The following is a 20,249-nucleotide window of genomic DNA, read 5'->3' on the forward strand; positions in this document are numbered from 1 at the left end:
TTGTTAGTTTAATAATTTATTAAGTAATTGATTAATTAAAATATGTTAGTTTCTTATAAATTATTAATATTTATAAATTTTGCTAAATGTTAATTAATTAAATTTAATAAACTTCTAAAAATATTGATAAGTTGATTATTTATATATTTTACAACTTAGCCTAATTTCTCCTCAAACCGACTAAATATATTGGTCGTATTAGACGAGAAATAAAATTGTTCTGATTAATTTACAATTTACTTGCCCTCAATAATTCTCTCCTCGACCCGATTGAAACTATCAGTCGCTTTAGACGAGAGATAAAAATATACAAACTAAAACACAATTAATTCGCTGCCCGCGATGATCGAATCTATCGATCTGAGTAACCAGTGATGCCCATCAATCTGTTAGCTATACTGGTCGAATCTATCGATCATCGCATCTAACAGTAACAAATTAAATCAAGGTTGTACGCCAACCTCAAAACACGTTCACCCTTCAAATCAAATTCAACTACGATAGGCTATCCAAAAAGCCTCTAAAAACAATTTCAAATCACAAATTCATCACAAATTCAACCATAAGGCGTACAACCTTGTCCCCGAACTACGTGGACTCTGATCCTCCATAAGGAGGTACGTAGGCACTTGGTAACAAGGCGAGTCTCCCCCCTCAAAATCTCAATTCATTTTTTAAATCTTAATTTTTTACCCTTTTCATTTTATTAGCTATAAACTTTATTTCTTGCCATAAACCTATCTTTACAATGTTAGCCTTTAGGAAAGGGTTGAGGGTGCCTAACACCTTCCCTCAACCTGATTATAATAACTTACCCCGAATCTCGTATCTACGTAGGGTTTCCTATTCGCCCTTCAGAATAGGTGGCGACTCTAAACCTTTCAATTTTTAGGCAGGTTGCTACAGCTGGCGACTCTGCTGGGGAAAAACTAATGGTGAATTATTATGCTCCTAAGGCTTAAGAGGGTTTAGGTTTAGGTTTGTGGTTTAGGGTTTGTGGCGCATTTTAGGGTTTGGCAAACCTGCCACGTTTAGGGTTTGGGGGAAGGTTTATCTTTTTAGTAATGGTTTTTTTTTAATTATTTATTTATTTATCGTTTTTATTAAATATTTATTTGCCATATTTGCATTAAATGTTAATTGTTATATAATTTGTATTATTGGGTATATTTCACTGCTGTTAAGCCTAAGCGTGGGGATTATAATAATGACCAGAGGGGAATTACATCGCCTACGAGTCCTATTATAATTCCACTCAGAGTGGGTTAAATATTCGGAAAGTTCTGATACGAGGCTCGACCTTGTTGAGGGGTGGACTGGGTAGTTAGCTGATCTCTCTGGGAACCAACCCCTAAAATTCGAACCTCATGGACCAATGAGTTGTTCTAAAATCCAAAGAGACAAAAAGTCTCGGCGGCTACGAATGATCCCAAGAGACCTTCTAGAACTTTCCCATGGGAAGGGTAGGCTCCCGAGCCGTTATGTCGAACCTATGAACTTAGGGCCTATGTGATTATATGTTGAATATATGCTTATTATAATATTATGTTTTTATAATTATTTGCATGCATCATACATCATATGCATATTTTTTTATCATGTCTTATCCACAGGTGGAAAAAAAAAAGAATAAAAAGAAGAATAAAAAAATAATAATAATTCTTTTTGGTGAAAATTCAGGAAAAATGAATGCTAAGAAGCCTATTGTCCACCTCACCGTCTCAGTGCCTGACATCAAGAAATTGAGAAATATAAGGGATAAGATGTCATCAACTGCTTTGAACAGGTTTGAAGGCCGTTATGGAGATATTTTGGACTTGCTCAAGGTTAAGGTTCAAGAAGAAGCAATCACCGCTTTGATCCAGTTTTATGATCCGCCGCTCAGATGTTTCACCTTTCAGGATTTTCAGTTGACTCCTACTTTGGAGGAGATGGATGCTATGCTTGGGTTTTCAAGAATTAAAAAAGTATTTTATACAGGTGCTGGAAAAAGGGCTGAGATGTCTGATTTAGCCAAAGCTTTGGAAGTGCCCGTTGCGGATTTAGAAGCTAATCACAAAACCGATGAAGGAATACAAGGAATTAAAAGAACTTACTTAGAAGCTCAAGCTATGTCTTATGCTCAAAAGAAACAATGGGACATTTGTGGACATTTTTTGGCTCTTTTAATTTTTGGTGTTGTTTTACTTCCTAATAAGGCGGAATATGTTGATGATGCTGCTATCCATGTCTTTACTTCCTTCAGAAATTCAAAAGAGGATCCAACTCCTACCATTCTTGCTAATATTTACTATACTATCCATGATCGGTATGAAAAGAAAAGGGGAGCAATATCTTGTTGTCTTCATCTATTGTATTCTTGGTTGACTTCTCATCTTTACAAGGCTAGCTACTTAATCAAAGACTTGACTAGGCATGAATGGTCTCAAAAACTAAGGGCTCTCAATGCGGATTCTATTCTTTGGTTTGCGAGAAAATTAAATTCTGAAAGAATTATTTATAAATGTGGAGAATTTAATAATGTGCCTTTAATGGGAACTTTGGGTTGCATCAATTATAATCCCGTGCTTGCATTGCGCCAATTGGGTCATTCTATGGATTGTGAGCCTTCCGATCAACAAGTGGAAGAAATGTTCTTAAGTGACAATGGGAAAGGAGATCCAAGGACACTAAAGAAAATCATTCAAGCTTGGAAACATGTTCAAACAAAGAATTATGGACCGAAGAATATTGTTGCTAAGGAACCTTACACTAGATGGGTTCAAGAGAGAGTTGGGAAAATTTTGCTACCTTTTGTTGTGGATCCCGCGTACAAGCCCGATTCTCCTAATCCTATTTCTCTATCCATCGAAGAGATAGAAGGAATCAAGGCTGCCCTAGAGGCGTCCCGTAAGGAAAAGGAAAAATTAGAGCTTGACATACATCGACTTTCCAACGAAAAAAGCCAACTACGCTTCGATCTTAAGGAAAAGAACCAGGAGCTTCAAGCTGCTAAGGAAGAGAATGATAGACAAAGGAATAAAAGGAAGCGAGCAACCGAAGGAGTTCTAAGTGCTAACTTTGATTTAATTGCACACAATGAAAGGTTGGAACAAGCGGGCATAGAAATTGCAAGGTGGAAAAGGCGCTATGAGAAAGCTTCCCATGACAAAGCTGAATCTGAGAAAAATCTAGAAGCTGTGGTCTTTGAATTAACTGATAGGACTAAAGATCAAGAGGAGGAAATAAGGAACCTCAAATATGATCTTCAAGAAGCTCGCAATTCTGGACAACAAGAGCGCGCAAGGAGATTAACCACGGAAGAAGCACTTTTACAACGCACCGATGAGTACAATAGAGCATTCCAAGCCATGGTATCACTTAGGGAAATATTCATAAGACAAAGAGAGGTACACGAGGCAACCCTGAACGAAAGAGACCATTGGAAAAGACAGTACACAATTGTTTCTACGGCAAATGAGCATGTGAGCATGGTTCCCAAAATGCTTGAAGAATATGAGAAGTGTCGTGAGAATTATGACAAGCTAGTCTACTTGTGCAATGATTTAATTCTAGACATTCCGAAGGGTTTAGAAAAAGCGGAGTCTTCTCCCATCATCCTTCCCAAAGAAGTGAATGAGTTCTTGGAGCTTTGTAGGAGCATGGTGGACAAATTCAAGGAGGACATTCATAGGCGTTCTTAGATATTTATTAATTCTTACTTTAAATTTAAAAGTCTTATTTCTATTGATGTTTATTTCCTTTCGCAATGTTAAACAATTTAAATTGTACTTTCTTTCAAGTTTTTTGAATTAATAAAGTGTGTTTATTTCCGCATTATTCAACTTCTTCGCAATTATTCACCAAAAAGAATTATTCAAAAAAAGAGAAAGAAAAGGTTCCTACTACAAAAAATAATATATATATATATATATATATATATATATATATATATATATATACAGACATATATGTTAATATATAAATATATATAAATATATTATAATAACAATGTGGATAAGACATGAGCATGGCATTTGCATATCATTCATAGCACGCATAGCATGGCATTTCTTTTCAACACATTAAAAGGAAAACTGTCTTCATCTCCAGTCACGCCATTGCAACCCGATCACTCATCCAGACCAGAGCGCAGAAGAAGAAAGCAATGGAGCAACTAGAGCAGAACCAAGCCGCCCTTCGTGAGGAAATGACCCAACTAAAGGGTACTGTTGAAGACCTCCAGGGAGGAATGGCCCAAGTGCTGAGCTTCATGAAAGACCTCAAAGATAAGCAAGACAAAGCTAAGGAAGTTCATGATCAGTATGAAGAGATACCTAAAGATGGCAACCCATTGTTAGGATATGTTCGAGGCCATGACCCTCACAAAACGAATGCTCACACATCTAAAAGGGTCACCACGACCCATGAAGAGGGAGAGGCCTCTCAAGAAGGATTTATCCCTACTACTCAGAAAGAAGGGACGTCTCGCACAGTTCGCATTCCAATCAATAATCCGCTTAGGGATGAGGACTACTTGGATCTACAGTATGGGGACACTAATGACACAGATCAAGTCCCTCAACCAAAGCTGACCTCTGCTGATTCTGGAGAGAATTCCAAGGAGAGTGAACAAATCAAGGCGCTGGAAGAAAGGATGAAAGCAATGGAAGGATATGATGTCTTCGATGTGGATACCTATGAAATGAGCTTGGTGCCAGATTTGACTATTCCTCATAAATTCAAGATACCCGACTTTGAAAAGTACAAGGGACTCTCATGTCCGAAGAGTCACTTGCGCATGTATGTACGAAAAATGGCTGCTTATGCTCATGATCAAAAGTTGATGATGCATTTTTTCCAAGATAGCTTGAGTGGAGCATCGGTTGACTGGTATATGCAATTAGAGAAGTCTCACATCCGAAGCTGGACCGACCTTGCTAATACGTTCCTAAAGCAATATAAATACAATTTGGACATGGCACCCGATCGGATGCAACTCCAAAATTTGTCACAAAAGAAAGAGGAATCGTTCAAGGAGTATGCACAGAGGTGGAGGGAAATGGCTTCCCGAGTCCAACCTCCCCTGTTGGAAAAGGAACTCGTAAAAATGTTTATGGCTACATTACAAGGGCCATACTACGATAAAATGGTAGGGAGTGTGTCCTCAGGGTTTTCAGATTTAGTGGTTATTGGTGAAAGGATAGAAGACGGAATTAAGAGTGGGAAAATACAAGGAGTATCATCTAACTCTTATCACTCAAAGAGGCCCACCTCAACCTTCGCTAAAAAGAAGGAAGGGGAGACCAACGCAGTAGTGCATCAAGAGTTTAGACCTCCTATGACATACTCACCTCAACCAAGATTCCAAGGCCCTCCGAGGAAGTTCGACCCTTTGCCCACTTCTAAAAGCGAGATACTGAAGCATCTATTAAACGAGCAGTTAGTGGAACTCAGGCCTATGCCACCTCCGATTCCCGGAAAGACTATGCCCAATTTCAAAGCTAATGAGAGGTGTGAATTCCACGCCAATTCTCCGGGGCATACATTGGATAAATGTTGGGCCTTTAGGCACAAGGTTCAGGACCTGATAGAGTCAGGAGCAATTGCTTTTGACAAACCTAATGTGAAGACAAACCCTATGCCCCGTCATGATGGCACAGTCAATGCAATAGAGGTAGTCACCGAGCAAGAGTTTGTTCAACAGCGGAGCTCCCCCATAGATGCCCTTAAGAGGTATCTACTTGCAAAGGGGTTCGTCCTCGAACATAACGAAGCCTTTAAGACAACCTTGCAAAGACTCGTGAATCAAGGGGTAGTTCAGTTTAAAGAATATCCTGAGGAAGAGTATGTGGCCATGCTGGACAGGAATGAACCGTTAATGATACCAAGACAAGGGGTAAGGAAGACGTTGATCATCCCTTGCGCCAAAGCCACACTGCTGATACCCGCACAAGTACACACTAGGATTATCCCAGTCAGGGATCCATATCCTGTGGACAAGATGAAAGCAGTTCCATGGGAATATGAGTCTAATGCTAGTACCGATGTGACAAACATCGTCGGGCCTGGGGGTATGACTCGTAGCGGTCGCATATTCAATACTGCTAAATCAAAAGAGAATTCAGCACAAGCAAATGATCAAGCTACTGTGGTCCCTACTGAAAGAAGCACACCCATAGACAAGGAGATCACTAACAAAGATGCCGAAGAATTCTTGACATTAATCAAGAAAAGTGATTATAAGGTAGTGGATCAGTTGCACCAAACTCCATCCAGGATATCACTCCTCTCGCTGTTAATCCATTCAGAAAAACATCGAGACACCCTGATGAAGATCTTGAGTGCTGCCCATGTAACCAAAGACATCACTGTAAATCAATTTGATGGAATGGTGGCTAATCTTACTGCTGGGGCATGCTTAAGCTTCAGTGACCACGAGTTGCCCTCACAAGGGAAAGAGCATAACAAAGCCCTGCATATCTCCATACAATGTGGGAAAGCTCATCTGTCTAGAGTGCTGATCGACACAGGATCGTCATTAAATGTGATGCCAAAGGCCACCTTAGACAAGATAGATTTGGAAGGACTGGTAATAAGACCAAGCCGTCTAGTGGTCAAAGCCTTTGATGGGTCGCAAAGCCCGGTGTTTGGAGAGGTGGACCTCCCTGTGGTAATAGGCCCTCACACTTTCTGCATCAATTTCCAAGTGATGGAGATTGAGCCTGCCTATACGTGTTTATTGGGACGCCCTTGGATCCATGCTGCTGGGGCAGTTACCTCTACTCTGCATCAAAAGGTGAAATTTGTGGATGGAAACTCTATAGTAACCGTCAGTGGGGAGGAGGACATATTTGTCAGCAATCTAGACTCATACCGATACATTGAGGCTGGGAAAAAGGCATTAGAGACTTCGTTCCAAGCACTAGAGATTGCCACTGCTGTCACACTACCAATTGAGAAAACACGAAGGGCGGTGACATCCTGGAGAGACCTGCAAGACACAAAGATAGAAGGCTGGGGAAAAATTCCAGAAGTACAAAAGAAGAAAGATCGTCTGGGGTTAGGATACCAACCAACAAAGAAGGCTGCAAAGGAAGAGCAACGATTCCCTCCGATCGCACAAACTTTTGTGACAGGTGGATATGAGCATGTATCCATGATATCTAGCATGGAGGGAACGTCCAATTTTATCCGGATGATTAGGCCAGGAGAACAGCTTCAGAATTGGACAAGCCTGGAGATACCGGAGATAGTTTTCATTTCAAAGTAATTTCCTATTGTGTGTTTTATTTCCCTTTTTAATAAAGAAAGACAATAACACTCATGCCTCGCCCGAAGCATAGAGTTAGTTTGTAAGGGCCCCATTTACTTTCAAGTTCGAAGTTTATTAATAAAATTGGCTTTGCATTTTGGTATTGAAAACATCGCCTTTTTTCTTTTTCGCATTTATTCCTTTTCCATTTCCGAAAATGACAAATAAATTTCTTGCACAAACAAAGCACTTTCACATCTGCATACTAAAAGAAAACAAAACATAAAACATGTGCAGATCACCTTCTGACACCACCGATAATAATACTGCTGAGACTCTATACAAACTCGAGGCTCTCGCTAATCAGGCTGAAGAAGGGAATGAGGAAGACGATGAACTTCCGGAAGAGTTGTCAAGGCTAGTGGATAAGGAATCCAAGAGCATGCTCCCCCCACAAGAGGCCATTGAAATCATAAACTTGGGAACGGATGAAGAACCTAAGAACATTAAGATTGGGGCAACGCTAGGTAAGGACGTAAAAGCAACGCTAATCAAGCTCCTCCATGAGTATGCAGAGATTTTTGCTTGGTCATACCGTGACATGCCGGGGTTGGATACAGACATCGTGGTACACAGGTTACCTCTCAAAGAAGGATGTGCGCCGGTCAGGCAAAAGCGCAGAAGGGTTCGACCAGATATGGATAGTAAGATTAGGGAAGAGGTGCTCAAACAATTTGACGCCGGATTTCTTGCTGTAGTTGACTATCCACCCTGGATTGCCAACATAGTGCCAGTTCCTAAGAAGGACGGGAAGGTACGCATGTGCGTAGATTACAGAGACCTGAACAAAGCAAGTCCAAAAGACGATTTTCCACTACCGCATATAGATATCTTGGTGGATAATACAGCACAAGCTTCGTGGTTTTCCTTCATGGATGGGTTCTCTGGGTATAATCAGATCAAGATGGCTCCCGAAGATATGGAAAAGACGACCTTCATGACATCCTGGGGCACTTTCTGCTACAAAGTAATGCCTTTTGGGTTACGAAACGCAGGGGCAACATATCAAAGAGCCATGGTCACACTTTTCCATGATATGATTCATAAAGAGATCGAAGTATATGTAGATGATATGATTGCTAAGTCTCGCACAGAAGAAGAACATATTACAAATCTACATAAGTTGTTTGAACGTCTAAAGAAGTACAAGCTAAGGTTAAACCCGAACAAGTGTACGTTTGGTGTAAGATCGGGAAAGCTGTTGGGATTCATTGTAAGCCAGCGAGGCATAGAGGTTGATCCTGACAAAGTAAGAGCCATACAAGCGATGCCTGTTCCAAAAACAGAAAAAGAGGTACGAGGTTTCCTGGGTCGATTGAATTACATCTCAAGGTTCATTTCGCATCTAACAGCTACATGCGAGCCTATATTCAAACTACTCAGGAAGGATCAACCCATCAAGTGGAATGATGACTGTCAAGTAGCCTTCGAAACCATAAAGAACTACTTGCAAGAACCACCTATACTCTTACCTCCTGTACCCGGAAGGCCACTAATCATGTACCTCACAGTACTCGAAAGGTCTATGGGGTGTGTACTGGGACAGCAAGATGAAACAGGCAGGAAAGAACATGCTATCTACTATCTTAGCAAGAAATTCACCGATTGCAAATCCCGATATTCACCGTTGGAAAAGACATGTTGCGCCCTAGCATGGGCCTCCAAACGTCTAAGGCAATATATGCTGAACCATTCCACATGGTTAATATCGAGGATGGATCCTCTCAAATATGTGTTCGAAAAACAGGCTCTTACAGGAAGAATCGCTAGATGGCAAATGCTGCTGTCAGAATACGACATTCAATACGTCACCCAAAAAGCAATAAAAGGGAGTGTACTGGCAGAACATCTAGATCATCAGCCCATTGAAGAGTATCAGTCTATGAAATTCGACTTCCCTGATGAGGACATTATGTTGGTAAGAGACTATGAAATACCTGGGCCCGATGAAGGACCCGAACCAGGATTGGTGTGGACCCTTACGTTCGATGGGGCCTCAAATGCATATGGACATGGTATAGGGGCAGTCTTGACGTCTCCTGACAATCGACACTTACCCTTCACTGCAAGATTATGCTTTGACTGCACCAACAATATTGCAGAATATGAAGCATGCATACTGGGGTTAGAAGCGGCAATCGATTTAAGGATTAAACTGCTTGAGGTGTACGGGGATTCAGCACTGGTAATCCACCAAGTCAACAAAGAATGGGATACTCGAGATTCAAAGCTAATCCCATATCGTGACCTTATACTGGAGTTAATGGCTGAGTTTGAGACAGTCACTTTTACTCATATCCCAAGGGAAGAAAATCAAATGGCTGACGCATTTGCAACACTTTCCTCTATGTTCAAAGTGACCTGGCCAAACCACGAGCCACGAATAACGGTTAGACACTTTGATGAGCCTGCTTATTGTCTCACAATCGAGAAACAAGCTGATGACAAACCCTGGTACCATGATATTAAGGAATACCTGGAAAAACAAGAGTATCCAGAAAATGCCTCCACAATTGACAAAAAGACACTAAGAAGGTTGGCATCTAAGTTCTTCCTAAACGGTAACATCCTATACAAGCGAAACTACGATTCGGTGTTACTAAGGTGTGTGGATAAGAATGAGGCTAAAGAAATCATCAAGGAGGTCCATGAAGGAACCTTTGGGACTCATGCGAATGGACATTCAATGGCAAGAAAGATACTAAGAGCCGGTTACTACTGGTTAACAATGGAAGCTGATTGTTTCCAACACGCAAGAACATGTCATAAATGCCAAATATACGCTGACAAGGTACACGTACCGCCAAATCCACTGAATGTACTAAGCTCACCATGGCCATTTGCGATGTGGGGAATTGATATGATAGGGATGATCGAACCCAAAGCCTCTAATGGACACCGATTCATATTGGTGGCCATCGACTATTTCACTAAGTGGGTTGAAGCTGCCTCCTACACCAATGTAACAAGACAAGTGGTTACCCGGTTTATCAAGCATAACCTCATCTGTCGATATGGGATTCCAAGCCGGATCATTACTGACAATGGGTCGAACCTGAACAATAACATGATGAAGGAACTGTGCGAAGAATTCAAAATTGAACATCATAATTCTTCACCATACAGGCCTAAGATGAATGGCGCTGTTGAGGCCGCAAACAAAAATATCAAAAAGATAATACAGAAAATGGTGAAGACGTACAAGGACTGGCATGAAATGCTTCCCTTCGCCCTGCACGGCTACAGAACTTCAGTGCGCACATCCACAGGGGCAACCCCTTTCTCCCTGGTCTATGGTATGGAAGCAGTCCTCCCTATTGAAGTAGAGATCCCATCCTTAAGAGTCCTAGCCGACACAAAGTTAGAAGAATCGGAATGGGTAAAAACCCGTTTTGATCAGCTTAATCTCATTGAAGAAAAGCGGCTGACGGCTTTGTGTCATGGACAGCTCTATCAGAAGAGAATGAAAAGGGCATTCGACAAAAAGGTCCGCCCTCGAACTTACAAAGAAGGTGATATTGTTCTCAAGAAAATACTATTACCTCGACTTGACGCCCGTGGAAAGTGGACACCTAACTACGAAGGTCCATATATTGTAAAAACAGTGTTCTCAGGAGGAGCATTAGTTCTCACTACAATGGATGGAGACGAGCTACCGCACTCAATCAACTCCGACGCGGTCAAGAAATATTACGCCTAACAAAGGCAGAATTATTGGTCGTAAGCTGAAGACAAACTACGAAGGATAGGGATTCGTGCAATCATCTGCTTCTAAGGTCGAAGGATTACTGGGACCCTTGATAAAAAAAGAGCGATAGCAGTATTAATGTCATTTCTATTTGTCATTTTTTTTTCTCTCATACCTTAAGTACATTCGCCAATTTAAGGCAGTAATCAATAAAAGCTTTTTCCTTTCACACTGCATATCTCGTCATATCAATACCAAATGCAAAGAATAATTTATTTCTCATAAATTTAAAACTTTGAACTTAAAACAAGAAACTTACAAACTACCAGACTAAAATAAAGGGGGCGAAAACCACGACATCTCCGGTAGTCGATATACACCTGGCCCCGAAAGCATTATCCCAGTAGACTAACTTCAGACGATCTGAGTTGAGACCTGCAAAGCCGTTCGGAAAGCTAAACAAATCCAATGGGTGACAAGAGATGATACGTCAAAATCATCATACATACCCATATTCATATACACTCACATATGTGCCATCTGCATAAGCATGCATGCATCTGCAATAAGTCATAAGCATATACATTCGCAGAGCATCATTTTACAGATAAAGCTGGGTTTCTCTTGAACCCCATTTCAAACTCTATGATCAATTTCAAACCAAATCGTAACCCTCGCGTTACGTCTTATCACGGCAGTGATAACGGCAATTTCAAAACAAATCGTAGCCCTCGCGTTACGTCTTATCACGGCAGTGATAACGGCAAGTTCAAAACAAATCGTAGCCCTCGCGTTACGTCTTATCACGGCAGTGATAACGGCAATTTCAAACCAAATCGTAACCCTCGCGTTACGTCTTATCACGACAGTGATAACGGCAATTTCAAACCAAATCGTAACCCTCGCGTTACGTCTTATCACGGCAGTGATAACGGCAATTTCAAACCAAATCGTAACCCTCGCGTTACGTCTTATCACGGCAGTGATAACGGCAATTTCAAACCAAATCGTAACCCTCGCGTTGCGTCTTATCACGGCAGTGATAACGGCAATTTCAAACCAAATCGTAACCCTCGCGTTACGTCTTATCATGTTAGTCCCTTGGCAGTGATAATGGCACCTTCAACTTCAATCCAAATCATCACCCTCGCAAATAATCCTATTGGTGCAGGTGAACTTGTTAGAGCTATAACAAGCAATCCTATTGGGGTCCACACAACCAACAGAAAGTCCTTGCTATGTAAGACTCAGGCTTTAGCAGGACGATCATCTCGCTCACACTCAAACACAAAGTAAATTCAGGGGTCTTCCATTATTTAATAACTCTTCGATTCGAAAAGCGTGAGGCCGGCGTATTCTCACGCTGTTCAATCTAAGATAATTAAATAGGGGCAGCTGTCATACCCCATAATTTACCCGGTTTAATTCTCATTTTTCAATTTATTAAGGGAGTTAAAAATTAGGAGCCATAGGGTTTGATATATCTATTATTAAACTCGCTCTCCTATAAAAACTCCTGTATAAATTGGTTTAAGATAAAAGAGAGGGTGTAAATAACAAAACCCTTCTAAATCCAATTGATACTTGGCCCATTCCTAAATTGCTCCTTGAAAAAAAGAAAGATAAGGGGGGGTGTCTTTTGAGGAATAAGAAAATTGGGTTCAACATTAGGCCCATTCGGATTTTCTAAAATTTCCTATAAATATTAATTTTTCAACAAATGAGTATTTATTTAAAATCTTATGTAATCTAATTTGAAAAATAATCAAAACTAATCTTTCTATTTTTTTTATCTACCATGTAGACTGATATTAGCGTTAATAACTAATTATTATAAGATTAATGAGGGATTATTTGGTTAATGAAATTAATTGGGTTTTAATGGTTTTTGTTCATTTTTTTTGGACTCAAGTGTATATTGGGCCAAGGATGCAATGGACCGGTTCACGCGTGGGCCGGGTCAACACCAAGACGGGTCATGGACCGAACCGGATTGAACCCGCTCCACTATTCACCATCCCCAACCTTGCAAACCCTAGCTCACCTCCAGCGGCGGCCGCCACCTTCAACCTCACTAACCCTAGTTCAATCTCCGCCCAGGCCCAAACGCAATCAAAACGCAAACAAGATTGAAACGCAAATCAAATCATAACATAATCAAATCAGAATCTCAATCAACAACGAAATCAAATCGGAAATAAAATCAATTTTTCCATTAATCAACGAATCAATTTACAACCAAATCATAATCTAATCAAATCTAAACATTCCTAAAAATAATCTAAACCTAAGTCTATAAATCAGAAAAGAAAAGAAGGAGAAAGGATCGGAAAAATCTTTGCAGAGAGAACCCTTCCGCGCCGCCGCTTGCATTTTCATTCCGTACCTGCGAAATAGAGAAGAAGAAAGAGATTAGAGGGAGGGAGCTAACACGATCCAGAAACTCAAGACATAAGGTAACTCTAAAACGAAACTTAGCTTAGGATCTTGATTTGCATGCGCCGTTATTGATTATTGTTTGAATCTGGGTACGCAATTGGGGTTAGGGTTTATATTTGGGGTTTAGGGTTCATAAAGATTGTTAGGGTTCGTATGTTTTTGGTATTTCTGGGTAAAGAGTTGTTAGAGGGTGCGTTAGGAAGATGAAGATCATATGATCTTCATCGGTTTTCTAGGATTAGGGGTGGTTCGCGGCAGGATTCACGACGGTAAGGGGTGGTTAACGGTGGTTTAAAGGGTTTTTTTTTCTGGGTTTGTTGGTGGAAAGGAAGAATAAAAGAGAGAGTTTAGAGAGAGAACAAGAGTGAAGAGAGAGAAAAAACGGAGAGAAATGAGAGTGGGATCCGTGGAACCCCTGTGTTGATCTCTCCTGGATAGCCGAGTAGTCGCCATCTGTCCTTCCATGGACACTTGGCATGGCATCACTGAACGTGATTCAGTGTGTCTTCATTCTATGCACCCTCCACCAACAATACATGCAGGCCTTTGATCATACTAGGATCTGATCCAAGCGTCCTTAATCCTGAAGCGTACCGTACACCATGCGCCCTCACCCACACTGAATCCAACGGATCCCTAAACTTAATGGGCTCAGCCCAGTAACTTTTAACACCCTCCAGAATTACTAACCTATAATAAAACACACCCTTTTTTTTTATAAATAAAACAATAAAAAATGTAAAAACTTAATTAGTTAATTTTGTTAGTTTAATAATTTATTAAGTAATTGATTAATTAAAATATGTTAGTTTCTTATAAATTATTAATATTTATAAATTTTGCTAAATGTTAATTAATTAAATTTAATAAACTTCTAAAAATATTGATAAGTTGATTATTTATATATTTTACAACTTAGCCTAATTTCTCCTCAAACCGACTAAATATATTGGTCGTATTAGACGAGAAATAAAATTGTTCTGATTAATTTACAATTTACTTGCCCTCAATAATTCTCTCCTCGACCCGATTGAAACTATCAGTCGCTTTAGACGAGAGATAAAAATATACAAACTAAAACACAATTAATTCGCTGCCCGCGATGATCGAATCTATCGATCTGAGTAACCAGTGATGCCCATCAATCTGTTAGCTATACTGGTCGAATCTATCGATCATCGCATCTAACAGTAACAAATTAAATCAAGGTTGTACGCCAACCTCAAAACACGTTCACCCTTCAAATCAAATTCAACTACGATAGGCTATCCAAAAAGCCTCTAAAAACAATTTCAAATCACAAATTCATCACAAATTCAACCATAAGGCGTACAACCTTGTCCCCGAACTACGTGGACTCTGATCCTCCATAAGGAGGTACGTAGGCACTTGGTAACAAGGCGAGTCTCCCCCCTCAAAATCTCAATTCATTTTTTAAATCTTAATTTTTTACCCTTTTCATTTTATTAGCTATAAACTTTATTTCTTGCCATAAACCTATCTTTACAATGTTAGCCTTTAGGAAAGGGTTGAGGGTGCCTAACACCTTCCCTCAACCTGATTATAATAACTTACCCCGAATCTCGTATCTACGTAGGGTTTCCTATTCGCCCTTCAGAATAGGTGGCGACTCTAAACCTTTCAATTTTTAGGCAGGTTGCTACACTTATATGCCTCCCCTTGCTTTATCATGCAAGAAAAGTTCAAGAAATTCAAAGTTGATTCAAGAAGTTTGACCTAATTTGACAAATTCTTGATTCTATGATTACAAGGGCATAACTCCTTCAATTTTCAACATTTTTTAATGCTTCTTTTTGAAAATCATTCTCCTTGAAATCATAAATAACTTCTCTTCACAAGTCAATAGAAAATTTTATAAATAAAGTCATGAAAAGTGAAAAGATATCATAGGTCTCCCTTTGAAAGTTCAAGGAATTGTAAGTCCACTTCAAAGGATCAGAACTTGCTCATTTTTTTTATCATTTAGAGCCCATTATTTTTGCATAATAATCTTGAATGAGTCTACTTCAATCTGTCTTTTAAGATCAAGAGTAAAATATAAGTAGAATACCATGAAAGAATGTTAAACATTATAGATCATCTTGTGGACTTAGTGGAATTTTCAAGTATGGCATGCTAATCTTCAAAAGTGCATAACTCTCTCGATTTTCAACATTTTTGGGCGATTCTTTTTGCCAAATGTTCATCTTGAATAGAAGAACATTTCATCTTCAAAGGTCCAAGCCAAATTCATGCTCTAAGACATTCAAAAGTTGCAAGCCCTTTGTGCATAAAAATTGGGCATGAACTGTTTGATGCAAGGCATAGCCTAGAATTTCAGGTTTTTTCCCTCAAAACCTTATGATCATATCTTCCTCCTTAAGCATCCATTTGCTTCCATTCTTTTTCCATTGTGTTCTTCATGACAAGGAGAGTATTTGGCTCAAATAAAATCAAGAAACATAGGAGCCAATTTCAAATGGCCTCGGTTCAAACATGGTACCTCAACCCTGAATTTTGTTACACAATCAGTTTTGCATTATCACTCTAATTCAAATTACAAGCCAAATTGAGGTGCATTTTGAGCCTAAACCTGATTAGTGAAGTGTTCAGAATAAGTTTGATCAATAAAACTTAAGTTTTGGATGCGTTTTGCTAAGATTCCAAGTCACACTTTTCACCTTTACAAGTTCACACTAATTCAAGAATTTTGGATCCTTGTCACACGTTTGAACATTGCATCACCATCAGCTATAAGTAAGGATCATTACTCATTCATTTCCCAAGCTTTTGAGAGCCAAAATATCCCTGCTAAGATCTCATTCTAACTCTTAAGCTTGTAATTCATTTTTTCATTTCCAGACCTCAAACACTCAAATCCTTCACTCAGTCAGCTTCCTTGACCTTCATTGAAGGTAACCAGACCATTAGCAACTCAAATCGTGTCTCCATTGAAGCTCTTCAGTTCAGTTTTCAGAACCTTCTTGGTGGAATTCATTCAGGTAGAAATCTTTACCAAATTAACTCAAATTTGTGGCTAACATGAAGTTCTTGACTCACTGATACTCATTGCACAATTAATTTTAAGGTTTGCTTTAGTTTGATGCACATGTTTCTCAGAATTTCAGTTTTAAACTCTTTTTTTTTAAATCGAGTAAGCTATGTTTTGAATAAATGTTTCACGAGGATATGGTTGAGATCGTCCAAGAGAGACGAGCATAATGATACAACCATGAGTGTATCATTTTACAGTTTGAATAATCCAAGATTTTCTGCATTTTCCTTTGAAACGAAGAAGCTTGAGGTTGAAGATGATGAGGTGTCATCATTCAACCAGTGATAGTGTGGCATTTGTTTTAATTCTATTGGTTTGACCTTTTAATCCATGATGCACTTGTTTTGATCGAAGAACATCATAGACGCGCATCTCCGAGCCTTTGGATCTAGCCACATAATTTAATAAATTAGATCCAACGTTCCTTGTTTTTTCTGTTTTTCATTTTATTTTCTTTTTAATTGTTTTAACTTCAAAAATTCATATCTTTTTCATTTTAATTTCAAAAATTATTTAAAAAATACCAAAAATTCTTTGACTTATTTTATCATTTAATGTTTTTAATATTTTCTCTCTTTTTCTGTGAGTTTTAATTGGTTTAAAAATGTTTTTAAGTGTCTTAATATTCTGAATTTTTTGGAGATGATCCAATGATAGTCCTTGACTTATGGTGATCTTTGGTTTGAATTTATTTGATGTAGATGTTTGATTTGATTTTTACTTCTTATTTTCTTTTTTTTTTAAATCTTTTAATATTTGTTTGATATTTGATTTGATTTTCTCCCTCCATCTCTTTTCTTTTTGATTTGTGGGTGTAAGTCTTGAAGATCCATTGTGTAAAGGTTTTGATTTTATCAATCCCCTGATTGATCGTTGAGATGAAATTCGATAAAAATTAAAAGGAATTCATTTGGACATTTGGTTTTAATGTCAATCCATTCCCTCCCTTTCATCTTATTCCCATTCTTGTTTTTGTTTATCATTTTACATGTGTTGTAAGTTTTTGGAGAATGATCTTCAATATCATTTTTCTAACTTGTTCTTAAACACATAAATTATTATTGACCGAGTGTGACTTCTATATAAGTTACTTGGAGATTGCTTAACATAGTGCTAAATTTGTCCTGTATGGGAAACTGATTATTCATGGCCTAAACCTATGTTTATAAGCCCAAGGATGATTGATTATTTGATAATTGGTTCAAGACCTTTGAAAACTTGTTGTGTAGAGGTTTTGATTCTATCAATCCTCTGATGAGTTTTTATTAACTTTGACCTAGGTTCATCTTTCAACCATTATTGATCATTAACTTTGAGAATCAACTTCCAACCACTAATTATTAACATCTAAATTTATCTTATGCTTCATTTATTATTTTTCTTTCTTTTATTTCTTATTTTGCTTTATGCTTTATATTACCATTCATCATCCATTATCATGTTTATGTTTATGTTTATGCGCTCTTTTTTCTTTGTCCACTTGGACCTTTATCTTGTTCTTAAAACATTTATAATCAACTTGAACTCTAAAAAACTTAATGATGACTTGGACTTTGGTTACTATACCCTGAGCTTGGAGGATGGACTATTGGACTGAGACCTTGATACATTGGTTGTTTTTCTGTTGATATTCTGGAAGTCCTTGGAGTAAACTCCAAGGCATTGGGTTATTTTTTATTTGTGTGTGCAGGTTATTCTATATAAATTCCTTGAGGTTTAATACCAAGGCATTGTGATTGAGAATTCATTTATACACAACTGTTACTCTACCCAATTTTTATCTCCAGTTCTTATGGTGTATTTCCAAAGCTTTGTGCAAGTTATACATATGGAGACGCTATCATCTAATATCTTGGTATTGTGCTTGTTTGGTTGGTTAATCCAAAGGATGGGAGTTCTACGTTGACTTCTTAATGTCAAGTGTTGGCTTCTTGCTTGGTTAGATTGTTCTTTTCCTTAGCTTTTACTTTATACGCTAGGATACTCCCTGTAACACCCCGATATCCGCTACACACATCAACCGTGTCGGCTAACCGAGCATGTCACCAGCTTAATCAATACTCCCCCTAGGTCCGCTTACCGGCTGCCCAGAAAATATTGTTTTTGCCTCCCGCAGGAATCGAACTACTGGGAGTTTAGCTTTGAATTGATACTGCTAATAGTGGACTTCATCCCTGACTTGGTAGCCCCCAGAGTAGGTTGATTGAACCGAACTGGGTGAACAATTCTATTGTGTTTTTATTGCTTTTCTGCACTGTTATTTGTATTCCTACCTTGTCTGTTTTTACAATGTCAAATCAGATGTTATGACATCCATATATGACATCTGAGTTCTGTCTTACCAGAATTTCAATTGGTATCAGAGTAGGCATCCTGTCTGTTTCTGGATGAGATCCATGGGGGATACTTTCTGGTTGTGTACAAGGTAGAAGATTTTTTGAACAAGGAGTGTTCATATTGTATGGTCCCTTGAAGTGGAGGATGAACCTATTTGTGGAAGACTAGACCAACCTGACCAGAGTTGTTGTACCTTCTTGATGAAAGAAGATAATGATGCTTGGAGAAGAAGATTATATTCAGAAATTTCATACGGGAGTGAGGATTTTGGATTGCATTGTTCAATCATTATACACAGAGAAAAGTATTATCAAAAGCTTTATGCGGGAGTGAAGACTCTGATAAGGTAACCTCTGTAGTTAAGGTTTATGATCAGGATTTGATGTTTGGAGTAGGGTCTAGAATGTTGCTTGATGGAGAAGCAAGCATATTGTAGGGTTGATTTACTTTCAATCCATGGATTTCATGCTTACAATTAAATTATGGAGTAAGCAATGTGTGAATTCTGTTGAAGTATGGCTATTTTTCCGCTGCATAGCCTCTGGTACAACCCCTATTGTAAAAGAAATATTCTAGGGTTATTTATATTCAACAGAATGTATGGCAGAACCTTACAGCTATAATTAAAGTGTCAAAGATACTTGAGTAATCTCTCAAGTCCACTCATAATGGCATGGTTTATTAGAGCTGATGAATGTCAACTGATCAATGATATTCATAATCATCTGCAAGTGTGAACCTTGAAGCGTTTCAAGGCTGAAGTGTTCCTAGAAGGAGGAACAGATGTCCTACTGGATGTTGGGACATTAGTACTGGCATGCAACTACCAGTTGAAGAACAGATGTTATGGTGCTAAACTAATGCAGTGTGAGTACATTGGTTTGGAACCTACTCCTGATCGGGAAGAGGAGACATCTGATTATAAGTTGATCAGGACACGATCAACATGCAATTCTACTCCAAATCTTAATTTATGGGAGTTTAGAAGTAAAATCTCAGTGATAAAGAAGACTCATGAAGGTATTACTTTCTGATCCTTTATGTTTAAATCAAGATGAGCTTATATCTTGTATCTTCTTCTGATCAAAGGAACCAGAAATGTGGATTTTCTTTCATAACCATAGAGTAGTTGTTGGAGCTGAATACTGTGTCTCAACCACTGTGGAATATGGTCACGAATGTTGACTGCCCTAGTAGTTATCCAGAAAGGGTAGTGTTATTTAGAATCAAGGAAGTCAGATGGCTCAGAAGAATCTGACTAATTCAGTGTTATGCCATAACTAAGTTTGTTCCAGAAACCTAAATGAGGGAATCTCCTCTATAGGTACAGACTATGGCATCCATCATCTCAAAATCAGAATGAAAGTCTGAAGAAAAGCTTATTGAGATGTTGACTATTCTATTCCTTGATATGTCTGGATGTTGCTGATAGTTAC

General features: G+C 38.7%; 1 protein-coding gene across 1 annotated transcript in view; it reads left to right on the forward strand.

Moving 5' to 3' along the window:
* The first annotated feature begins 5,320 nt into the window (after window positions 1–5,320).
* Window positions 5,321–20,249, forward strand: part of LOC131659868 (uncharacterized) — a 26,751-nt gene continuing 11,822 nt past the window's right edge. Inside the window, exon 1 of the mRNA XM_058928994.1 lies at window positions 5,321–7,132. Coding sequence (XP_058784977.1) covers window positions 5,321–7,132 — 1,812 coding nt within the window. The remainder of the gene's footprint in view (window positions 7,133–20,249) is intronic.

Source organism: Vicia villosa, linkage group LG3, assembly GCF_029867415.1.
Source record: "Vicia villosa cultivar HV-30 ecotype Madison, WI linkage group LG3, Vvil1.0, whole genome shotgun sequence".
NCBI classification, from domain to species: domain Eukaryota; kingdom Viridiplantae; phylum Streptophyta; class Magnoliopsida; order Fabales; family Fabaceae; genus Vicia; species Vicia villosa.